General features: G+C 49.5%; 1 protein-coding gene across 1 annotated transcript in view; it reads right to left on the bottom strand.

Moving 5' to 3' along the window:
* Positions 1-74: 74 nt before the first annotated feature.
* Sema1a (semaphorin 1a) overlaps positions 75-22,375 on the bottom strand; it is a 147,678-nt gene continuing 125,377 nt past the window's right edge. The window contains exons 3-10 of the mRNA XM_033327614.2: positions 17,225-17,321; positions 15,152-15,561; positions 12,033-12,121; positions 11,501-11,642; positions 10,861-11,209; positions 10,162-10,778; positions 9,874-10,084; positions 75-9,780 (exon numbers count right to left, since the gene is read on the bottom strand). Of these exons, the coding sequence (XP_033183505.1) occupies positions 9,507-9,780; positions 9,874-10,084; positions 10,162-10,778; positions 10,861-11,209; positions 11,501-11,642; positions 12,033-12,121; positions 15,152-15,561; positions 17,225-17,321 (2,189 nt within the window). The 3' untranslated portion in view covers positions 75-9,506. The remainder of the gene's footprint in view (positions 9,781-9,873; positions 10,085-10,161; positions 10,779-10,860; positions 11,210-11,500; positions 11,643-12,032; positions 12,122-15,151; positions 15,562-17,224; positions 17,322-22,375) is intronic.

The raw sequence follows: 22,375 nt of genomic DNA, 5'->3' as shown, positions 1-22,375 counted from the left end.
GCATATCCCATGAAATCCAAAGAACTCGGTGTACCTGAAACTCGGGTCGATGAGGAAGAAAAGGAACGCCGGTGTATTACCTAATCAAATTTATTTTTACTTAATATTTCGTGGTACAGTCTATGTCTATTACGATATATAAAATAACGTAGTCGTCGAATGTAAATGGGTGAAACGAAAGAACGTTCGTAACGCCGACTGAATAAGCGCCCGGAAAAGAAAATCGAGTCAGAGGCAGTCGTACTGTGATTATTCGATACTTTATGTATATTTATATTTATATATTTATATATATATTTCATATATGTATAGGAAATCAACGTGTATACGAAGAGAAAACCGATAAACGCAGTTTGACGCGAAGAGTATGTTTAGTAATATTTATATATTTATATATAAAGTCTAATGAATTACTTAATCTGTTACTTAGTACTTAATTCATTAATATAGTAGCAGCCTCACTCTCTAAATAGTACTAAATATAATAATGGTATAATGCGGTAATTATCGTTAATATAGATTATTAACATTATAAATAATCATCGTCAGAATCGTATAATAAACAATAGTACAAGGTGTTTTTTGTGATTTTAGTGTTTTTTTTTTTAAATGTTATCATATAGTAATAATCACAATAGCGTATTCTGAAAAATAGATCAGGGTCCCGTGGGCAGAGAGCGGAGTACCTCGTTATTACCAAGCTACGATTCCTTTCTTCAAAACATCATTAGCCTCGAGAGACTCGTAGAATGTTTCGTCGACGATTTCAATACCTTCCTCGTTCGTGATCGATTCGCGAATAGTATACGGACGCGCGGATCCCGTGCCACCGATCGATCATCGAATACAACGATCCAACGACGAGCTTCGTCTCTTTGAACGCGAGAGCGGTGATAACGGCTAACGGTACGGTATGCTAAAGTCGGTTGCGGTAATGGTAATCGATGATATCGCACCTCTTGGCACGATATCGCTCGTAAACGAGGTTGCGCATTGTTTTCGAGCATCGAGCGGCACGACGATTCCGCCAACAACCTTTTCGAAACGCCACTGCAAAGGGAGAAAATATCTGACGTCAGAGATTCGATGGGCAAAAAGGTCGGATCGATCCACGGCACGAGCAAGGGATATCGATCGCGACATCGGAGCGTTTGTCACGATTAATCTACGTAGTCGTTGTCACGATCGCGTTTCTCCTCGATCGAAATTCCCACGCGATTGTTAAGAAAAATAACAGTAAAAAAAAAAAAAAAAAGAAAAGAATCTGGCGTCCGCGTATTCGCTGGTCGGGGCCACGCGCAATTCATCCGATTCCCGACGTTTCGTTCCTCGCCCTCTTCCACGCGCTCTTCACCGACAACTTGATTCTCTCCTGCCTCTCTCCTCTTGTCCGCCTCTCTTGTTTTCGCTTTTTAATCGCGTCTCTGCCGCTCTGCCTAGGGAACCCACTATAACAGGGCACTATGAACAGCAGTCTGCTGGCTAAGTGACTTTCCGAATCTACAATCGCTCCTCTTCATTTTCTCCCCCTAGCTCGCCATCCTCTTATTCTAGCATTCTCTCATTCTCTCACTTCCTCTTTCGCAATATTCCTCGTACTCTTTCGTTTCTTCGCAATCCCGCTGCTCCATCTTCCTCTTTGGCTCGCCTTCGCCAATCTCCTCCTCCTTATTCCCGTTCTTCGCGTTTCTTTTCCCTTCGGCGCGCTCTCTTCCGTTCGAAAGCTCGCCGCTCTACGCTTTCTGTAAGCTCCTTCAACCACGAATACCTTGCCTTCTCTTTTTCTTAATAGCAAACTATGTCAGGCATAACAGACGCAATACGGTAATGGCAGCGAATCCTCTTTCCATCGCGTCTTCGTTTGTGCTCCTTGCGCCACTGTCGCCGGATCTCTCGTTTCCAGGAAAGCGAGAGACGTTGCGAGATCTTCGCCGGTATCGATCGCGTTCTTTGTCGCTAGACGTAACGAGGCTAAGGGTAACGATTTCGTCGTGTCGTCGACGATGCCATCGATACCAACGCGGATCTCTCTTTTTCTTAATTACATCGGCGAATCGACAATGTGGCAATTGTACGTCGTAACTATCGGATGCATCTCGTTGCCGACGCGCTTATCGTTTTTACGGAAGAAAGACGACGAAAGCGAGCCGACCTTGTTTTCTTCTCAAACATCCATCTCTCGGAATCCACAAAAGCACTCGTTGCCAGCATGCTTCTCCTATGTCAGCATTCACACTACGTGTCAGCCGATAGTAAATTACTACTGTATCTTTTTTCGCTTTATGATATTTTTTACTTTACTTTTTTAATTATATTTTTTTTTTGTTTGTTAATATTAGACGTGCCGTGTCTCTACCATCAGCCTACTGCGAAAAAGACTACACCTGTCGTTCTTTCATTTTCCTCCCTCTCTCTCTCTCTCTCTCTCTTTCTCTCGTCTGGTCGCAATCTCTCTCCCAGTTTCTCCCTCCCATTCGTCCGTCTCATTCTCTCGATCTCGCGCCTGCATTTTTCCTCTCTTTTTCTCGTTCACGGTTCACCCTCTATAATCCTCGGTACTTCACCGCGTTACATAATCATCTCCTGCCTGCGTTTATAAAGAGTATTATATATAATATCATTCTCGTATCGTTACAATATAATTATCGGCAATAATATACCTTCGGTATTAATGCAATATCGTTATTATTAGTATTATTAATATTATTATTAATTATTATTCATTCCTCCGGTACTGTACTCTTTTAAAATCGGTACGGCTGCCCGCGAACGGCTCCACGGCGGAATCCATGGCGGGTAGTCGCGTGAACAAATGGAATTTCTCGCGCCATCGAAACGTAGCGCCAAAAAATTTTCACTACTCTCGTTCTCTCCTCATGCTTTTTCGCACACGTACGCGTACAACTCTCTCTCTCTCTCTCTCTCTCTCTCTCTCTCTCTCTCTCTCTCTCTCACTCACGCACGCATTCTCATTCTTTTTCACCCTCTCGTCGATCGGTTTCGAACGGCATTCTCACTAATAAATTACTGCGAGACAGGCGATCACGCGCGTTAATTAAGTCAAAGGCCCCCTGCCCTATCATTTTTATTTGTTTACCCCACGTTCGTGACTCTGGGCCTATAAAATTTGCGCGCGCGACTTGTAAAACTGGAACAGCCCGTGACAGCGAAACGCTTTTCCAAAGCAGAGGAGGACTCATCTACGTCCGCGAGTTTCTGCCGCTGTAGACGCGGTTTGTAGCCCGTTTCTGCGTGATGAAAAAGATCGGGAAGAAGAGGTCACAGACGAGAGGAGTTTGAAAGCATGCGATATAGAACGACTGAAAATTATGCCGTTGATTCCGTTGTAATTGACAGTGGATGCACCCATACGCGTTTTACACGGCAGAAACTTGTCGAGACGCGGATTGCGCGACTGCCAGGGCGATCAACGGGGAAAATGCGCGAACGATTGATCGAAACGACGATGCTTGGACAAGGTCGAAGCTTGTACGAATCGGCGATCTTTACAAACGCCCCGAGGAATCGCGGTGGCGCGCAAAGGGTTTGTGTCGCGTCGACTAATCGGTTCCGTATTCGCCCCGCAGACGACGAGAGTCCGTGTGTCAGGGGTTCGCGCGCGCCGTTAAAACGATCCAGAGTCACGATTTCACGACCATCACGTTTTTACGATAGCCGACTAAATAGAAACTCGATTCGTTCCCTTTCACTCTGGTTTCGTTCTCTCTCTCTCTCTCTCTCTCTCTCTCTCTTGCTCTTGACGAATCGCACGATCTCGCGAATATTTGTTGAAAGAGTGGCCGCACGCTCGCCCCCGAAATATCGCGCGCCACATCCTTGGCCGAATTTCTCTATCAGTTACAGTAAAAAATAGCGTAAACGGCACTGTATTAGGAAGAAGCAAAATACGTGTTACGTTCTCGTTACTTTATCGTTGATAAATACTATAGTGTTCATCTTGTTCGCCGTTTAGAAATCCTCTAGTATCGCGATCGCGTTCGTTACTTTAGTTAACAGTATGATTATTACTTGGTAGTTATCGGTAATCGTTAATTAGCGTTACAATGTGGTAATTAGTGCTCGCTGGTGTACCAGTACGCGTAAAACGAGAGCCCGTGCCGCGTTACAATTTTCTTTTTTTTTTTTGTCAGGGGGTTGGGGGGAGAGGAGGATTCCGGGCATTCTTGGTGCCGGGCTCTCGTTCTCATACTCTCTCACCCTTTTCTCACGTTCTCCTTGCGCCCTTCTCACGCACACGCTGCATCTCTCTTTCGTTCGCTCTCTCTCTTTGGAAAAATCAAAAGGGAACCGAAGAATAGAAACGAAACGAAGGATTCGTGTATATGCAAGTCTATGTATACGTGTATTATGAACGTACTCGTTCCTCCTGGTTCTCTCGACACACTTTCGCTCGCACACTTTTAGTCGCTCTCACTCGCTAACTTTAACTCTCCGACTCTCCTGTCTTTATCTTTCGCACTCTTTTGTTTCTTAATTACAAAGCACGAGAAAGGGCGACTGGTCGCTTCGCGGCCACTCACGTCGATCGATTTTCCTAGGCGAGCGAACAATTTCATCGGCGTTCGCCGACGTCCAACGGATACTCGGGGAGGAAAGGTCAACGTCGAGCGCGAACGTCGACGAAGTTTCGCGTGGTAACGTCCATCGATGGGATGATCGAGAAGCGGCTGAGCGACCCTTCCATGAGTGGCTCAACGCTAGTAGTTAAATTTCATAACGTTAGGTACTAATGTATTTCTTCATTTCATTCTCCGGCTCCACCTGCCATCCTTGAATCTCCCTTCGAGCCACTTACAATTCGTACAACTTCGTCTATCATGTAAAACTATGACGTCTAAAATGTTCGAATTAACGCTAGATCCTCGATATAGTAATCAGATCGGATAAATTAATAGTCGTTAATAACCGTGTATGTATCCAACTAGGCTAGACTTCGACGGAAAAATATATTTATAAAAAGTTATAATATTAATATACGTTTCAAGCGTTCTATATATATATTTTTTATTTATATTTATATTTATTTATATATATATATACATATATATTATATATATATATAAATACCGTACGCTAATCCTCTACTTATGTCTAAGCTTTCATCGTCAAACTCTTGTTTCATACATGCTGTGATCATCTAATCGGAGCGCTTCTTCTTTAACGAGAAGACCCCGTATGTCTACCTAATTATTTTCTCCGTTTATAATCGTAATAACTGGCTAAACTTTTCACGATCAAGCACACGCGCATTCTCTCGTTATCTCCATCCACCGTCCTACCTTATCTTTCTTCTTTCTTTTCTCCTTATTCCCATTCCGTTTTTCGCTTTCCCGTTAAATACAAAACGTACGCGTATATAAAAGAAGAGTAAAAAGGAATATAAAAAAAGGAGAAAGAGAAAGAAACAGGAATAGAAAATATGGAAATGCTGGAATTCGTTAAGCGATTGAAATACAATAATGCATGAAATTATCGCGTCCCGCCTGCCGCCACGCGTTGGCAACGCAAATTTTCACCAAACTCCTATGTTTCTATCGCTCGCGTATCCGCTTTTCACGTTTTCGAACGAAGAAAACTCGATTAACATGGCTGAAGAAAGAAAAAGAAACGTCGTTCACGCAACAAGCGACATCGCCGATCAATCTTCCTTTTTGTTTGTTTTTTCTTTTTTTTTTTTATCTTGGATGGAATCCGTTCCTTATTGGCTTAAACAACACGAACGCGCGAGTTCCTTTGAACACGTTTAACACGAATCTCTGTTAACGTCTCCCTCCCTATTTTTGTCCCTTTAACTCTTATTACAAGTATCAACGTTCGATTATAATATCGTTAAGAATATCATAAAATTCTGATTTCAATCTCTCTTTCTCTCCCCCTCCTTCGATTATCCCTGCCATTTTCCTCTTATTGTTTCATCACGCTGCTAACTCGGTATCCCCGTCACGAAAAATATCTCCGAACGTGCAACGATCGCGACGCTTTCTCTCCTCTCGCATCCTTTCATGCATTACTTGATTCCAACGTCGTGCGCGATTCGATCGTTTTCTCCCTTCGCCTTCTTCGAATCGTGATCTCGGTGTGTCCCCCGATTGCTGGATCGTCAACGCCGTCGTTGAAAAACTCGACGAACCCTTCTTTCGCCCCTCTTTCAATCGAGAAATCGAATCGAAATATCGTGATTCGAGCGACGCGCGAAACGCCACAGCGTTTGTAAAACGACGCTACCGATTGGGTTTCGTAGTCTCGCAATGAACACATAACGTGCGGCAACGAAGTCAACGGAGGAAGGAATCGTTGCGATTCGCTAACGGTTGGTAGAAAAATCAGTAAACGAACGTTAGCGCGCGCGTCGAAAGGAGGGACGAAAGAAGGCTAAAAGAAAAAAAAAAAAAAAAAAAAGATGAACCATCCGTTCGGTTCGAGATTATTCGAGCGCGTTGCTTTCGAACGTTAACTTCGGGAGCGTCCGATTTTGTGCGAGGGGTCAGCAATCCCTAAAACGTTACTTCCTTTCATATTTTTTCTTTTTGTTATTTTGTGCGCCTCTAACGTTCAATCACCATCGCAAAGAGCAACGGTTGAGTTAGTATGCTTAGTTATAAGTAATAATCTTTGGTATCGTGCCTGAGTCTTCCATTCGCGAAAAGGATCACACTAGGAGAGATTTAGTAGAACCTTAAACGGATAAAGCGCGAACTCGTTTAATATCGTATCAAACTTAGAAAACGTCCGCTCCCCTCCGACCGACCCAAGTGAAAACAAGCCGTTAAAAATACGCTACCTACACCGGAGGTACAATTAGATATTTTGCAACGACGAGAAGTGTCGGGTCGATAATACATGGCAGCTTTGAAACGCGCGGCTGTCCGCGCTCTGCGTCAACGTGCGCGCGCGTCTGATTGTGTATTTATGTATACGCGTGTATTACGTGTCGTGTGTGTGTGTGTGTGCGCGCGCGCGCGCATGTGTATGTAATGTATGAGTGTGTGAATCGAGTCCCCTTTTTCTTGTCAGCGTGTCCTGTCGTTTCACGCGCAGGATGCTCAGCGCCCTGTATCCTCCTCCTTTTCGCAAGGTTCTCGGACGCATGCAAACGACAGTATTTTGCCAGGAACGTGTATAAACCGCACAGGCCTTTGCGTTGATTTTTTTTTCTTTTTTTTGTTTTCAAGCATAGGGAAAGAAGTGGCGGGGCGCCCGCGTTGCCTGCTCGTGAAACAAGACCAACGTATATCGTGTACGAAACGCGATGAAAATTTGTACTGTCGACAAAGGAAACCGTGTTGGTCGATGCCGATCTAACGGTACTCTAACAACGATAAACGGATGGAGGGGCCCGCCCGGCCAAGGAGTCTTATCAGTCTTACCGTTTTAGGGGGCGTGTGTCGGGCGAGCCTTCGTTTCTCAATCGAAAAAGACCAGCCGATCGATCGGATTGCTGACCGATACGGATCGGCGATAAGAAAAACGCCGTAACAAACGCGCTAGTCCGTTGTCCTGTGTACTTGGTGTGATAGTGTGCGTGTCGAACAAGAACAAAGAAAACAACGAAAAAACGAACGAAGGCGGCGTGACACTCTCGCTCGATTGTTCACAGAATCGGTGTTATACCCGACGATCGGGGACGAGACGGAAACGCAAAGGAAGAAAGAGGAACGAATACAACGAAGGTAAAAGCGTCGGACAAAACTCGATGGAAAAATTTTACAAATTTTTCGCGAAAACGCTCGACAGATTGTTGGTGAAAGCGCAGCGGTGAATTCTTGTGAACAAAGGATCGTCGAGTTCATCGCCGCGTCCATCGCACCTACTCCGTCGCTCTCGCTCTTTCGCTTTCTCTCCTCCTTTCTCTCAACTTCTAGAAAACACCTCGTCATATAATATATATCACATACGCGTTACTTCTAAACACACTGAAATAAGAAGCACTTTAAGATAGATGTCTACGTGTATCATCGGGCCCAAGTTCTAGATGGACTGATTCTCGTTTCTCCCTTTCCGCATCTGCAGCTCATAGAACTCTTAAACTTCTTCGTATATGTTATTTGTTTCTTCTCTTTCTATATACGTGTATTATTTACATACAAGTTCTATGTCTCTTTCGTTTCCTCTCTCCATGGCTAGCTCTCTCCCTCTACCTTCCCTCTTTAACTTCTTTCTCTCTGTTAAATTTTAGACACCTCTCACGCATACTTGTTCTTCTCTAGCTCTGTCTCTAGCTATTCCCATTTGCTCTCTGTATTACGTATGTGTGCAGGTGGTGAAACGCGCGTTTTCGAAACGTACGATAAAATTAGAAATCGGCCGTGGTAATCTCTCGGCGATAACTCCGTTTCGCCAAACTATCAGTCGCTTAAAGAGAGTCTGCCGATTAACCGACGCATCGTAAAGGCGACGTGGCGATCTCCGCGATTTTACGGCAAACGATCCAACGTTTATGGCACGATGCCGTGACGACTAAAGTCCAACGTCATATATTCCCTTTTCTTCGTTTCATTCCCTCCCTCTGCTTCCTGTCCACCATCGAATCGAGAGAGTCCGATCGTTCGTCCCTCTATCGAATGGGACAGAGACGAAACGAGCGTGGCGCGTTTCGCGCTGGCATCCCTTAGTTTCGAGGCACGCGGTAGTATTACGCGAACAATTATGGCACTGTCAAACACTCGCGTTAAATATTACAACATTAGAAAAATCGCAAGTCGAGTCCGACGATAGTCTCTTTTAATTGACTTCACGAGAAGTAACCTTTGCCATAATACTACGCGTGGGTTTTCGGGAATCGATCGATAAAACGGCGGAGATCGCGACGTTCCATTGCGAACGACTCAATGCACCATCTAGCACGATCGAGCCTGATTACCGAGCTCGATCGACACGGCCGGCTTGCCGGAGCAGTCCTTTCCCTAGAGAAGAATCGTCGTCGGACGACCACATGATACTCGGTAGTAGACTCGACCGATGCCCGTATCGGCGATTCCGACGGACTGAAAGGCAACCGAGGATCAAGCGAAAACGCAAGGAACGCGCAACGAAAGGAAACGAAAACAGGGAAAGTGAGCGCTCGCACGCTACTATACAGGATCGGAACGCGCAGCGGGACTGTAGAACGGTGTCCCTGCTGCTGGCGTCGCGTAACAAGAAGCAGAGTACGACGGCGGCGGCGAGGAAGCCGACGCCGACGACGACGACGACTATGATCGATAGATGTAGCTGCAGGGCGGCGTCGGCGGTGGTGGCGAACCACCGCTCATGGCGATCGGTACGAGGGTCGGCGAGGGTGACGAGGAGGGAGGAGACGGGGAACTAGACGAGACGCTCGAGGGTGGCGAAGGCGATTCAAGCGCCCTCGGGCCCGCGAGTTCGCGATTCGACTGTCCCCCAGACGTCACAGCGCGACTACTCCTGGCCGCTGTGGTCGCGTTGTGCCGATTGCGCGCTGGCCGTCCTAAGCTCCGGTGACGGCCACCTCCCTCCTCGCTCGTTTCTCAGAGATAAACCTTCTTCACGCTGCGGGTGGTCGCGAACCCATCGTTGCGTCGATACGCGTCACCCTGGTGGGATCGTAGGGTCCCAAAGTTGTCCCTCGGCCCGCGGAAACCATATCCGTCTGGGAACTGGAACAGCGTTTCCGTCGGGGTTGGTGGCGGCTTTCGCATCGTCCCTTTCGGCGAATGAAGCTTCGGAGGCTGCGGAACCAGCACCGGTTCCGCGTAAGTCACTTCCTCCTGGGGCAGTAGTTTCGGCTCCGGCGCTAGCCTGCTGCGATATTAAAAAAGAGAAATGCATCCTCGACACCGCATCCAATCACCGTACTCTTCGTTTACTGATCGCCGCTGGACGTTCGTCGCTTACCTGTTCACGTTTTGACGTTGCTCGAAGTACTCGTACTCCGTGTCCGGATACGGCAGATTATCGTCCTCGTCTTTTCTACATTTCCTGCCGCACAGGTAGCCTGCGACGAAGCCGACCAACAGAGCTGCCAACGCGCCGGCTACCACGGCCATCACCAGGGTCTCCACGGAATACTGCGGCGGTGGGGAGTCTGCCGCCGATACCTCGGGACCTGCGGCGATACGATCGTGAGAAAATGGGACGGATCCGGACGTTGAACTCGTCTCATCTTCTGGAAACAGCTCCTACCCGAATTATCCTGTTCCTCGTCCTGCATGATATTGATGATCTCCCCGCCTTGACCCTCCTTATTCGGTATCATCGAGTCCTGCGGGAATTTGTTCTGGTTGGCGGAGATGGCGCCGACGCTGCTCGCGTCCTTGTTCGAAGTTTTGCTCGGTGGACACGAGGCGTGCAGCCCGGTCGCCACGCTCTGCAGAAATCTGCTCGCATCGGTGGCCGCTGGCCCGACCAGCGCTCGGCATTTGCCCTCGACCTTGTCCCAGGCGCAATACGGATCCTGCAGGGCCACGCACTCGCCGCACGACAAGATCCTATCGCTGTAGCACCGGTGTAGCCTGAGCGCCTGAACTTGGCTATCGGCGATCACGACCAGCCTGCCGTCCTCGAGGCCGTCGCCGGCCTGCGAGGCTCTCACCACTTTGATGCCGCGCACCGGCACCGTTGACGGGAACGCCTGGATCTCCTCGATCACCACAGGGCTGACCTTCAGGTGTGTGTCCGCCGACTCGGCGTTCACCGCCTTGATCACCTTTCCATTGTCCGTACCGATGAACAACACGTCGTACGTCTTACCGCCGGGAGTCTTCACCTGGGGATCCACGGCGATCTGCGTGAATCTGTAACTGCGCGAATGGAAGAGAAATCCGTTAGCGCGACCATACTCCTTCGTCGACTTTTATCGACGACCGAGGATTTCCGACTTACTGGAAACTGGTGCGTATGACGATAGGCTGACCGAAGAAGCTCGGCACCAGCTCGTCCATGAGGGAGTGCGTGTTGATAAAATTGAGGGTCAGATCGGGCAGAGATCGGGAATCGTTGACGCACTGGCCGGGCCTCGGGTCCGGAACCTTGGTACTCTGAACCGGCAGCCAGTTCGAATTGATGGCGCTCTGTTCCTTGAAGTTACCCTTGAACGTGTCGGTGACGTCTTGCAAGGAAAAGGCGCAGACGGCCGAGCCGCTGATGCTGTTCACTGGGGTAGTGAACGTGCCGTAAATCAGCTGCGCCGACTTATTGCCGTACTGACCCGATATCAGTTCCGTCGTTGATTCTGCAAATAACGCGCGCTGTAATTCCATGGTTCTTTGTTCGCGCGACCTCGGCCGCATCCGCGCAGGTTTACGAGCGTGCCAGCGAATCCTATCGAAAATTTATTTCTCCACCTTTCCGGCGTCTAAGTACCGCCGTTTAAAGTCAACGACGTCGCGGTTGACGTCCGATCGAACGAGGTATCTCGGGTGCCTCGATACCGATCTCGAGGTCGAAGCCGCGTGCAATGTTCGTCCGTGAGCACGATGGACCAAGATCGATCGCGTTAACCGTGCCAGAAGCTTGTACTTACGTATCTCGTTGAAGTAGAAAGGAAAGTCTCCGGTGACGGAACAATTGAGACGGGACTTTAGGAACGAGGTCCACCTATTGCGATATCGATGCGGACCACCTCGATCGTATTTACAGACTCTCGCCACGCGAGAATAGACGGTCTGCAAAGGAGAAGAGAATAAACGTGTAAATGGTCGTCGCGTTTCTTGTCTCGGCGGTCAAGCTGCTCGATAAAATCGAGAACCGATAACGCTCGACCGGTCGGATGCATCGATGCAGCCACGTCCTCGCCAAATTGTACGCGATCGAGTCGCGAGAGAAGTTTCACGTTGCTGCTTTTGCCGATAAATTCGAGCGCGGAGGACGTGCCACGCGGTCACAAATATCCCGCGCCGTTCGAGAAAAAATTCTGCTCTAGACGATCGTCGTGAAAATTTTCATCGATTACAGCTCGCGGAGGAATTTCATTCGAGAGACTCGGACGCCTGTGGAACGTCGCTGAACCAGCGTAATCGATCGACCGCGATCAAAGCGATGGCAAGACCACTTACCTTGCCGCAATTGATATATTCCACGGCGGTCTCCCGGAAGAAGAAGTAGACGAAGTCTCCCTGGGCCATGGAGCTGACAAAGTTTGGCGCTGCAATTAGAACGCGCGCGTATTACAACGTTGTTACCATGGTTATGTACGCCGGCGGCAAACGGCGCTCGTAAAGTTCTCTTATGAATAAACGAACGCGATAACCGGCCGAATCGGTACAATGGACCGAGCTACGATAAAATATATAGACAGCGCTCTCTCTATCTGCAGTGGAATAAAAAATGAACAGGGTAAGCGGAGCCGATGGTTGGCCTGGAAAAATCGACTGAAAGCCGCTCGTCGAGCAGCCCCGATCGGAAGAATAATCCGGCGTTGTTTTAGGGCGGCGACATCAGATCCTCGTTAAAAAATCATTATCCACTTCGGGATCGTCTGGGAGAACGAGGGGCCAGATTTCCAACGATCGTGAACGGGCGAATCGTAAAAATCAATTTTACTTTCCTAAAGCCTGACGGAAGAGGAGGAGGAGAAGGAAGAAGACGGGGACGCGACGTCTTCCAGACCGCGGCGAGAGCAGGGCAATAAGCCAACCGCGAAGACGCTAGAACCGTTTTATTTCGTCGATTATTCGAACGACGGTGTCGCGCTGGAACGACGCCCTGCTTCTCTGTCTCTCTCTCTCTCTCTCTCTCTCTCTTCCTATCTCTCCTTCCGCTCTCAATTTTTCTCCTTGGCCTTCTCTATCGCCGCAAACACACGTACGCGCGCGCTCTCTTGCTCTTGGGACCAGTCGCAGCGACTCGCGTACACGAGCGTCCGATAAAGTGGGAAAACTTTATCGATTTATTAACTTGACAGGGTTTTCATAAGCTTCTTAGGATTCATAAAGTAATATTAATCTCGCGCGCCACGTAGGTATATCCGACCGACCCGCCACGCTCCAGCCCATAAATTTTCCGTCGTTCCCTCTGTCCCGCTTTACACCGCCGCCGATTCATCTAGCACACCACTTCGTCGTCCAACTGTCTTTCTTTCTCGATGCATTTTACCGCGTCACCATCGAGACAAAGCGGAAGTTGCAACGGGAAAGCAGAGGAGATCAGGAGTCGTCGGTCTATTCGCTCTTTGCCTCTTCTTCCTTTCCCGCTGCGATGCATTTTACGATTAGAAAACTGTCCGACGTTAGATACCCGTGAAACGACGCCGGCTCGATGAAAATCACGGATGGTACTCGACAACGCGCGCTAGTCGCTATGGAGGCTCTCGATGATCGTTTGGCTGAAAGTAGTAACGATGTAGCAATTATTTCACGGCAAAAACAGAAATTCATCGTCGCAATGGAGCGCGCTTTTTATTTTTTTTTTTTGCATTTTTTTTCTGCATTTTTTCCGCGAAAACTTTTCGGTTTTGCGTTGGCAACGAGCAACGAGAATTTCGAGCGACGAGCGAGAGGAAAAGGTCAGCGCGAGCGAACGAGGCAAACGGAGAGAGGTCGGTAGAGAGTTGAATTTTCAACGAACGAAGGGAAAATCAATATTATCCAGCGGCCGGAGAAACTTGATTAGCGTTCGTACACCGTTCAATTAAAATACTCGAGCGGACGAGCGAAACCGTGGAATAAGGTGACGCACACGCAGTTTACCGTTCTCTTTGTTCCTGCCGCAGTTACTTTTCCTTCCCGACTTTTCTCGCAATCGAAACGTCGCGTCGTTCTCGTAAAAAATTCCCGTCCCGCGTTTCCCCTCTACCTCGCCAATGAGCTCGCGCGTCATCCCTCGGTATCCCAACTATAATTCTTTCTCGCTCGGTGACCGTTCCGAATAAAAATTCGACCTTTCGGCAAACTCGCAGGGGAACCGTAATTCTCGTTCGCCCTTCGTTTTTCCTCGCCGAGCATCGTAGATGTTTGGTTGATGCGAGGGAGCGTGGGTGCGAGGCGCTGGAAAAAGACGCTAGTTGGACGGCGAAATGTACGAGACACGCCCGATAAAGCAGTTAATAATAGCAATCCACGAAAAAACAGCTCGAGGAAGAGTCGTTGAACCGGCGGACAGGGGCCAGCAGACAGGTCTTTTATCCGGATTAAAATTTCCCATCGACGACGTGGTACCGTGAGACGTGTTTCGTCCAGGGCGAACAGAGACTTCTGTCATTATACAGATATGGAAGGGCAGCGGAATAATATCGTCGCCGCGCGAGCTACGAAATCCAACGTACACGCACAGTTAATCTCGGAATTACATCGTGTGGATTAAAGCCGGCACCCGGTAGTTGGCGCACTGCGTCGTTTTCCCTAATTTTTCGTCCCGTAACTCGCAGAACCGCGATTTTCAAAGTCCAACTGAAAACTTCTCCGGTAAATATCGAATCCGTGGCTTGCAGCTCGCGGCCCTTCCGAATCTGCAGTCGAATATCGCGAGCACTAGCCAAGCTGACCCTCTACACAGCGATGTACGGTACAAACCACTGTTTGCATAAATAGCGCGTGTAACCGGCATTTCGAATGCCAATGAATTCTCTCCGGATGGTCGTTTCGTTATTATCCAGGAAGCGTGGCCGAAACGCTTAACTCGTTCGAGCGAGCAACTTTCTTCCGGAATCTCTCGCTCGTTTGGAGAAACTTTTTCTCCGGATAGAGCAAAGGGTTCTCCCCGTGGCTAGCCGCGAGGAACGTTTTAGTATACCGTGCGATAAATTCTTTTCTGCCCGCTACTGCCCTACCGACCTTTTTCCACCATCAGGAACACTCCACCTGCTTACAACGTATATCCAGCGTGGCCGCGTTTCTCATACTTTAATCTTTAATCGCGCGTTAACGTCGACCGGCCTGCCTCCAATTCGTCATCCACGCCCTTGCCCATTCCGTATCAACCAGATCCTAAGAAACATCGTCTAACGGCTTTTTAATTTCATCGATGACGCGGCCGATTACCTTTCTCCTGCTTGCTTGCACGCGTCACTCGTCTTATCTGGCTAATCTACTTTTTCTCATTCGACAGCCGCCTGGTTCGCGGTACACAGTCGCTTTAAAACCGACCTACCACGTACTTACGTAAGCGGAAGCGACGACCGGGTCGACCGATCGATCGCTAAGAAGAAAAACGAAAGGAGCGTCCTGGATTTACTCACCGTTTAGGCTCTTGGAGTCGTACTGCTCGGTCTGCAGCGGCTCCCTATAGATGATGGGATCCATGCCCGCGAAATCGGCCACCGTGCCGGTGTAAAGTTCTCCGTCTACGTAGACGAAGGTGCTGTTGTGACGAGGGTCGTACGGGCACATCGCCTGGCCTCCCTTCTCCTTCAAGATCGTATAGTTGCCGGGGTGTACCCCGTAGTCGCGGCACATCGGCTTGAAAGCGTTGGTCGCGCACACCAGCAACGTGTTCGAGTCCGTCTTGACGAGGATGCGAATGTAGTTCTGGCAATTCTCCTCGGGCGTGCCCTTCACCAGGCACATCTTCACGTCACTGTCGGTCGAGTACCAAGTCAACCTTTGTTGCTCGGTCAAATCAGTCAGGCTCAGATTGTGCACGAGATTTCTGAAATAGAAGAGATGTTGCCGCGAATGAATACGCTTTCAAGCTGGATTTGCTTCTATTCGCGGCGGCTCCTTCGGCAAATAGAACTCGGGTTCGCGATCGAACTTCGGGGTTCGGTAATCGCGCGACCAATTCTCCTTGCCGCATCGAGCTTTCCGCTTTAAGCGTTCATCGAAAACGTCGTCGTATGAATGGAATTTTAAAAGACAGCCACCGATAATACAGACGCGAAACCCAGTTCGCCGAAGTAAAGGATTTTACGGGGAATTTATGGGAAAAGAGAAGCTCGCGAATCTCGACTCACGGCCCCTTTTCGCCGAAACGAACCGCTCCTTCGAATATTCCCGAACGTATCTCCTCCTCCGAGAATTTCCCTATTTCCCGCGCGCGATCCGTAACTTTTTTCGATACGCGATACTTCCGATCGCGCATTAATCACCGTGTGGCACCGAGAGGCTTTCGCGTCCCTTTACTTTGTCCGCTTATCGCGCGCAGATTCTCCGGCTTCTCGGGAAATGTAGTCGGTCCCACCGCGCACCGAGTCGACGACAAAAAAGTCGATCGAAAGGCCGAGAGCCACGGGAACCGCGACGGGATTCGAGCGCCGTCCCGATCCGTTTATTACACACGGGCCAAGATTTATGGCGGTCGGCTCGAGATTAATATTCCGAGAGGTCTCGAGCTGCAAATTTTCCCCGTTGTCTCGCGACAGCTCGCATTTGCGCGCGATTTAACCTAACCCGGTAGTAGAACCGGGCCCATCGATTTCGAGAGAAAAACCTAACCCGATGACACTCGCCGAATCGATCGAGCAATTAACGTAATTCTACTGACGACGGCGACAACGACGAGCGATCAACGATGACACGATCGATTCGCATCTGTTCACGGGAGGCAGACCCAATTATCGTCACGACCTACCAGCAACCGATTTCATTCCGTTTCCTCTCTCTCTCTCTCTCTCTTTCTTTCTCTCTGTCTGTCTGTTTATCTCTTTCGGATGAACGGAGTGGAATCGAGCGAAGATTCGTTTTCGAGAGGAAAGATAATCGATAGGAATCGGATTCGACGGCAAGCCGGAGTTAAGGAGACTCGGTACATAACGATTTCGCGTGGAAACGTTGGCGTGTGGAAGGAAACGCGGAACCACCGACCGAACGAATCCCTCGACCCAAATAGCAAAGCGTTCCGCGAGGGATTCGTGCTGCAGATTTCGCGGCCAGTAGTAGCCGATGTATATCGCGTTTTAATTACATATTACGTTCCCTCTGGATTCCGCGGGAGAAAGTTTTTTAAAGAACCGGCGAGCTTGCAAGAAGTCGCGCTTCCTTGCCGCTTCACATTCGAAGGGTCGTAAAATAAAGCGCGCGAAGAAGTTTCTAAATAAAGTTGGACGATCTCATTAACAGGGTGGAACAGCGTTTCGTGGCCGGTCTCGGAGAATTTATCGTCGGAGAGAAGAGAATCCGAGGAAGACGAAACTCGAAAGGAGGGGAGAGGAGAGCGTGGAAACGAGATTTCCCGGTGAAACTAGTCCGTACACGTAAAGATCGAGAGGTGCGCGAGCGTCGATCGCGGTAGGCTCTCGAACCGGTAGCAAAGAACGAGAAGAAGAAGCGGTCCTTTAATTAAAGCACTCGCTCCAAATGAATCCTCTATTTACCTTCCGCCGACCAGAAGATAGTTCCCGTCCCGGAGTACCAGCCGAAAGTAGTCTGTGTGCGTCTCGTTCCCCGTAAACCTGAACACATCTTCGGCACCTGGAAAAGAAAAGTAGAGGAACGTCGGTTGGTTTTCCTTCTATCGTCTGAAAGGAGGAATTATCTTATTGGTGTAATTAGAGGAGTCGACGGATCTCGTTCGTGGTCGTTGCTTTCGCGGTGAATGCTCGCGAAAGGCGGACGGCCATTGACGAGCGCGACGCGGCCCAACGGCACACGCAGGCACCGACGACGTTTGCAAGCTAAGCCTTTCACGGTATCGAGCAAACGCCAGGTCGGTTTAATAAGCGTAATAAGTTCCTTTTGATCGCCATTGCAAAGAACAAAGGTTCGATCGATCGTTAACGGATCTATCCCGATGATCGATCATTTTTTCACTCGACAGGAAGCTACTTCATTATCCGCTAATTACCTATCTATTAGTTACAACGAGCCTCCCTTCATCCTGGCCGCCCCTTCAACGATCGATCGGTTCCTCCGCCCGTCGGCAAACTCCTCCCTCGCGATCCTCTGCGAGAACGATGGGAGTTCGTTCCACCGGACAAATTTCTCGGAAATTTTCGTCGAAATTCGCGAGCCTCGTTATCGCGTATCGTGAAAGGTCTTAATCATCGAGGCTTGTGCACGCTCCATCCCCGAAGCGTAACGATTAACCTTTTCTTTCTCGCGACAGCCCGCGGCGCCTCGTTGCACCATCGTTGCCATCGATAACGAAGATAACGTTCGAATCGTAAAGTCGCAGCTTCGAACGAACCGCGTGGCAACCTAATTCCGCGGCGGCGCCTGCCGACACCGAGGGCATAATTATCGACGTGTTTCCGCGTTTCGACGTCAGTCAATGTCACTGACCGGTCCTTCGTATCCGGTCGATGCAATTTAGGTCGGCAGATAAGCACGCAATAGCATCGACGGTAACAATGAGCGGATGGTACGGTGAAAAGGGAGCCATTATGAAAAGGACCGCGCCCTCCGCGCCGGCTATTCACTTCGTCCTGGCGCAAGACGTTCGGTAAAGTAATTAACGTAATTCGGACCAGCTCGCGAAGCGAGAGTCCATTTCCTAGCTGCGTTCAGCCGCGTCCATACTTTTCACGATACCGCTGCAATATCTGTTTCCAGCGAAGGAATTCTCCTGGCTTCCTCCTGGCGAGTTACGCTTTCGAACGGTTTCCAGCAACCGGAATCGTTCCGGCCGCAGATTTTTATTTATTCGTACGGCGAAGAATTTCCAGAAGAGTTTCCATCGGCGAAAAAGTATGGTCCGGCGAGCGTAAAACGTGGTGGAGTGACGGACGCAACGCGGTTCGAAATTAACGCGTCGATTATCCGTCGTTCACCGGGCAGGTAACGTCTGAAGTGCAATTAACGCGGTCCTCCGACACCAGTCAATATCGATGATTCCGAGCGGCGTGTCTCGCGTATGCAATTTGGGTCGCTGATAGCCGCGGAATACCGGCAAATGGGAGCGCACCATTATCGGAGGATCATACGTCTTGCACTGGAAACGAATTAACGTCACGCTGGCCCGCGTTACATTCGTCCTCGTCCGACGGGAAAGCCCGAGAGAATCGGAAGGTTGAACGGAGAGAGGGTAGTTAGAGAGACAGGGAAACGGTTTTAGATAGAAAATCGGAACGAGATCGCTCCGGGATATAGCCGAATAGCTGGCTGTCCGCTTATTAAACGTTTTCCGCGTGGAAACGTTACATCGGTATTTACGGCATCTGCTTTTGACTGCTTTTTTACTTCGGGGGTCGAACGCGTGTCCCATGGTTGAATCGATAATTATCGAGTCACCGCGGCGGTACCGTTTGCTCCTTCATTCTGCAACGCTTTCGTTTTTCGTTGCTGTGGCGCGGTGGTTCGCGTCGAGAGCGTTCGATCGCGAAATCAAACGCGGCGAAATTGCACAAGGATATACGCGAACGCCGCGTAGACGGACGCAAAGATCGGTGGACGAGGGAAGGGGGAACGCGGTCTCTTTCGCTGATTGGCTTTGAAATTAAACGGGGCAGCTTGTAACTCCCATCGGCTCTAGATTCGCTCGGTTATCGCTTTCCAAAATTAGCCGGTCGATTGCAATCTCGCGCGCCAACCATCGTGAAAACGCAAAGATTCCGTTTCACCGTTCGTTCTAATTTCCAGCTGGAAATTAGAGCTCGAACGAAATCGACCGGCAACTCGCCGTATCTATTAATCACGGAAAATTCGAGGTGCGTTTGCTCTCCGTGCCAACCATCGCGTTCTGTCGCTCGCATCGTCCGTGTGATGTGTGTGCTCCACGTGTCGCGATGTCCTTTCACAACAGGACGAGACAGGAGTTTGCGGTGAACGTCGAGTTTCGCCTGACAGCGGGACCAACGATATTCGCGGAAGCTGACGCAAAACGCAAGCCAACGAGTTGATATCGGCTTACACGTAGAGCCGAGGTAGAACGTCTCGTTTTAAGCCGCCACACACGATCCTGCACAGCCGGTGACAATCGCGATTGCGCTTTTCAATGAGCGACTTTTTGGCATCGCCGAGCTTCTAAGCGCGTCACAAAGCACTTAAGCGCGTTTCGCGGGTCAGCTGGTGGCCGGCCCGAGACACGTCCACGCCTCTTCCTGTCCATTTTCATTTCGCTGTTTCAATCTCTGGCGTTAATTGCGCCACGCGAAACCCGCCCGTAAGTTCGTTCGTTTCAATCTGGTTGCCAAGTAACGGGTAGCCGGAAGTCGTTCCCGAAATACCGATCCAACGATCCTATCGACTCCTAACGAGGAGGAAGCACCGCGTATCGATTCCGAGGCAAGTTCGTAAGTGAGAGGCCACGTTGGTACTCGCGCGGCCAGTGTATCATTGCAAATTAAATATCCGTTTCGGCGAGGAAACTAGGTTCGCAGAGAGTCGGAGAGAACGGAGGCCAATATTTTACGATATCTCGAACAGACCGTGCGTTACATCGAAGCGTACAACGTACGATTGTTCGGGAACCGCTAAAAAATTGACCGAAGTGAATTTATCTGGTCCAGCAGGGGCCAGGGTAGGCGAGACCACAAATCACGTATATAAGTTTGCCGAGGCGGTGGCACGGCATAGCGTGGCATGGCATGGCGTGGCGTGGCGTGCCATGAAACCCCGGCACCGGGTATTCGGAAATATTGAACGCGTCCAAAGTTACGACTCTGCCGTCAAACTTGCTCGATCGAAGTTTGCGAGATCGTTCTCCACCGTCCCTCTGCTCGGCCTGAGTAGACCAGAAGGGCCCATCCAGACGGGAATCCAGCGAATATAGCGGATCGGGTAAAAGATGCACGCTGCCGAACCAGGCCGAGAATTCTCAAGCGGATCGTTGCCGCGTCACTATCGCGGCAATTAAACGCGCGAGTCCGCGCACCAGCCATTCCTCGTCCATCGTTCCGCTACCTTTTGGCGAATTTTCCATCTTGCGATTCCGTTCTCGAACGAGTCTGCGACAAACGCGACGCGCGATGTATTAATTTACGGCTGGCGTTTTCGACGTTTACGCCGAAAGGTATCCAAGTGACGGAAAGAAAACTTCTCACGGACTCTATCGACTCTTCGTAGTCGAACTTCCAAATTCGACGCGACGTTGGTTCGAACAATTTGGAAGTTATCCGGTGCAACTTTTCCCTCGTGCGGACTCTCGTCGTTTAACGTTCCGGATCGTCGTGACCCGGCCAACAATTTCGAAAGTTCGCGTCATAACGCGAGCTGCGTTCTGCTCGACGACGAACGTTTTATCGTCGAGCGTGTAAGCTCGCGCGGCATCGTTTCCACGGATTCGAATGGTTTAACGATGTACGACGAGCCTCCAAAGTACATACGTATTTTCCTCTAACAATAAGCGGTGGACGTATTCGGATGCCGTATACAAGGAAGTGGAGAGCATAACGGTCGGAAGATAAGAGGAACGCGCGGTGAATTAATAAAGAAAGGAGCCGAGCGGTATCTGGCGATCCGATCGTCTGCGGCGTACCAACGTTCTCCTCGCCGAGAAGTGGATTATCTCCGGTGACGGTGTGCCACACGAGTGGACCCATGCGAGGCCCCGTTTTACACACGGAGGGATAAGGAAAACGAGCGAGGGAGCCGGAGTGGCGTTATGTCGAGCGAAAGTCATTAAAGTTTCGCACGTGCCAGGGTGACGGCACTGCCAGCAACGACCCTAGCCTATTATTTTTTAACAGCCCCCCTGCAGCTACCTCTCTTTCTCTCTCATTCTATCTCTCTCTCTCTTTCTCTCTTTCTCCCGGCTATGTGTTTCCGCGCACGCACACAGGTGGAACTGCGGTCTTCGACCTGCGGTTAAACCATGACTAATGAACGAGCCCATCAACCGACTCGAGTCTCTCCCGCTGCTTTTATTGCGTCGAAAGCTGTGCGAAAAATACGGTTCGATCAGCGGTTTTGGACATAACTGCCGCGTCTTCAGCCGAGAACGAGAGCTTTGGGGGAAATTATCCAATCGGAGGAGATCGCCTTCGTCTTGGATCGGTCTTCTCCATTCGAATCGTTAAGCGGGATTTTTTATCGCTACGGCGCGCGGATAAGTCAGCGTTTCTGTCGTCCTTAATGGCGGACAAAGAGTCCGCAACTTGCAGCCTCCGCGGTGAAGCGGAAAGGCTTCCACTCGATTATTAATAGGTCCCGTAATGCAGCGCAAACGGCCGATATTCCATCAATGGAGCACTTTCTCGTTTCTGTTTACCTTCTAAATTTGTTTGTCTACATTTACTATTTGTCCACCTAAATAATCGATTTGCACGCGTGTATGCATTTTCTTCGATTATGTAACAGCTACGTTACCGCTCGGGGGTTGCGCACGATGGAAGTTGGTGCGTTTTCGCGAAATAAACTGTTCGCACGGTATGAATAGTCGAACGAAAACGCAAGCGGATGTCTCTATCCAAAGGCCAAGTTACTTTATTAGCAGTGTCCGCGCGCGCGACGCCGTCTCTCGTAATTTAACTTTTAATTAAATTAGCCGCGGGTGGTCTACCGCGTGTACGCGTTTCCACGTGAATCTCAATTTTCTTAGAGGAAACCTAAGCGCAAGAGTAAAACGGATAAAAGTGAAGAGAGAGAGA

Source organism: Bombus vancouverensis, chromosome 7 (assembly GCF_051014615.1).
Source record: "Bombus vancouverensis nearcticus chromosome 7, iyBomVanc1_principal, whole genome shotgun sequence".
Lineage (NCBI taxonomy): Eukaryota > Metazoa > Arthropoda > Insecta > Hymenoptera > Apidae > Bombus > Bombus vancouverensis.
Note: the sequence above shows the minus strand (reverse complement) of the source record. Positions and strands in the feature narration are given on the sequence as shown.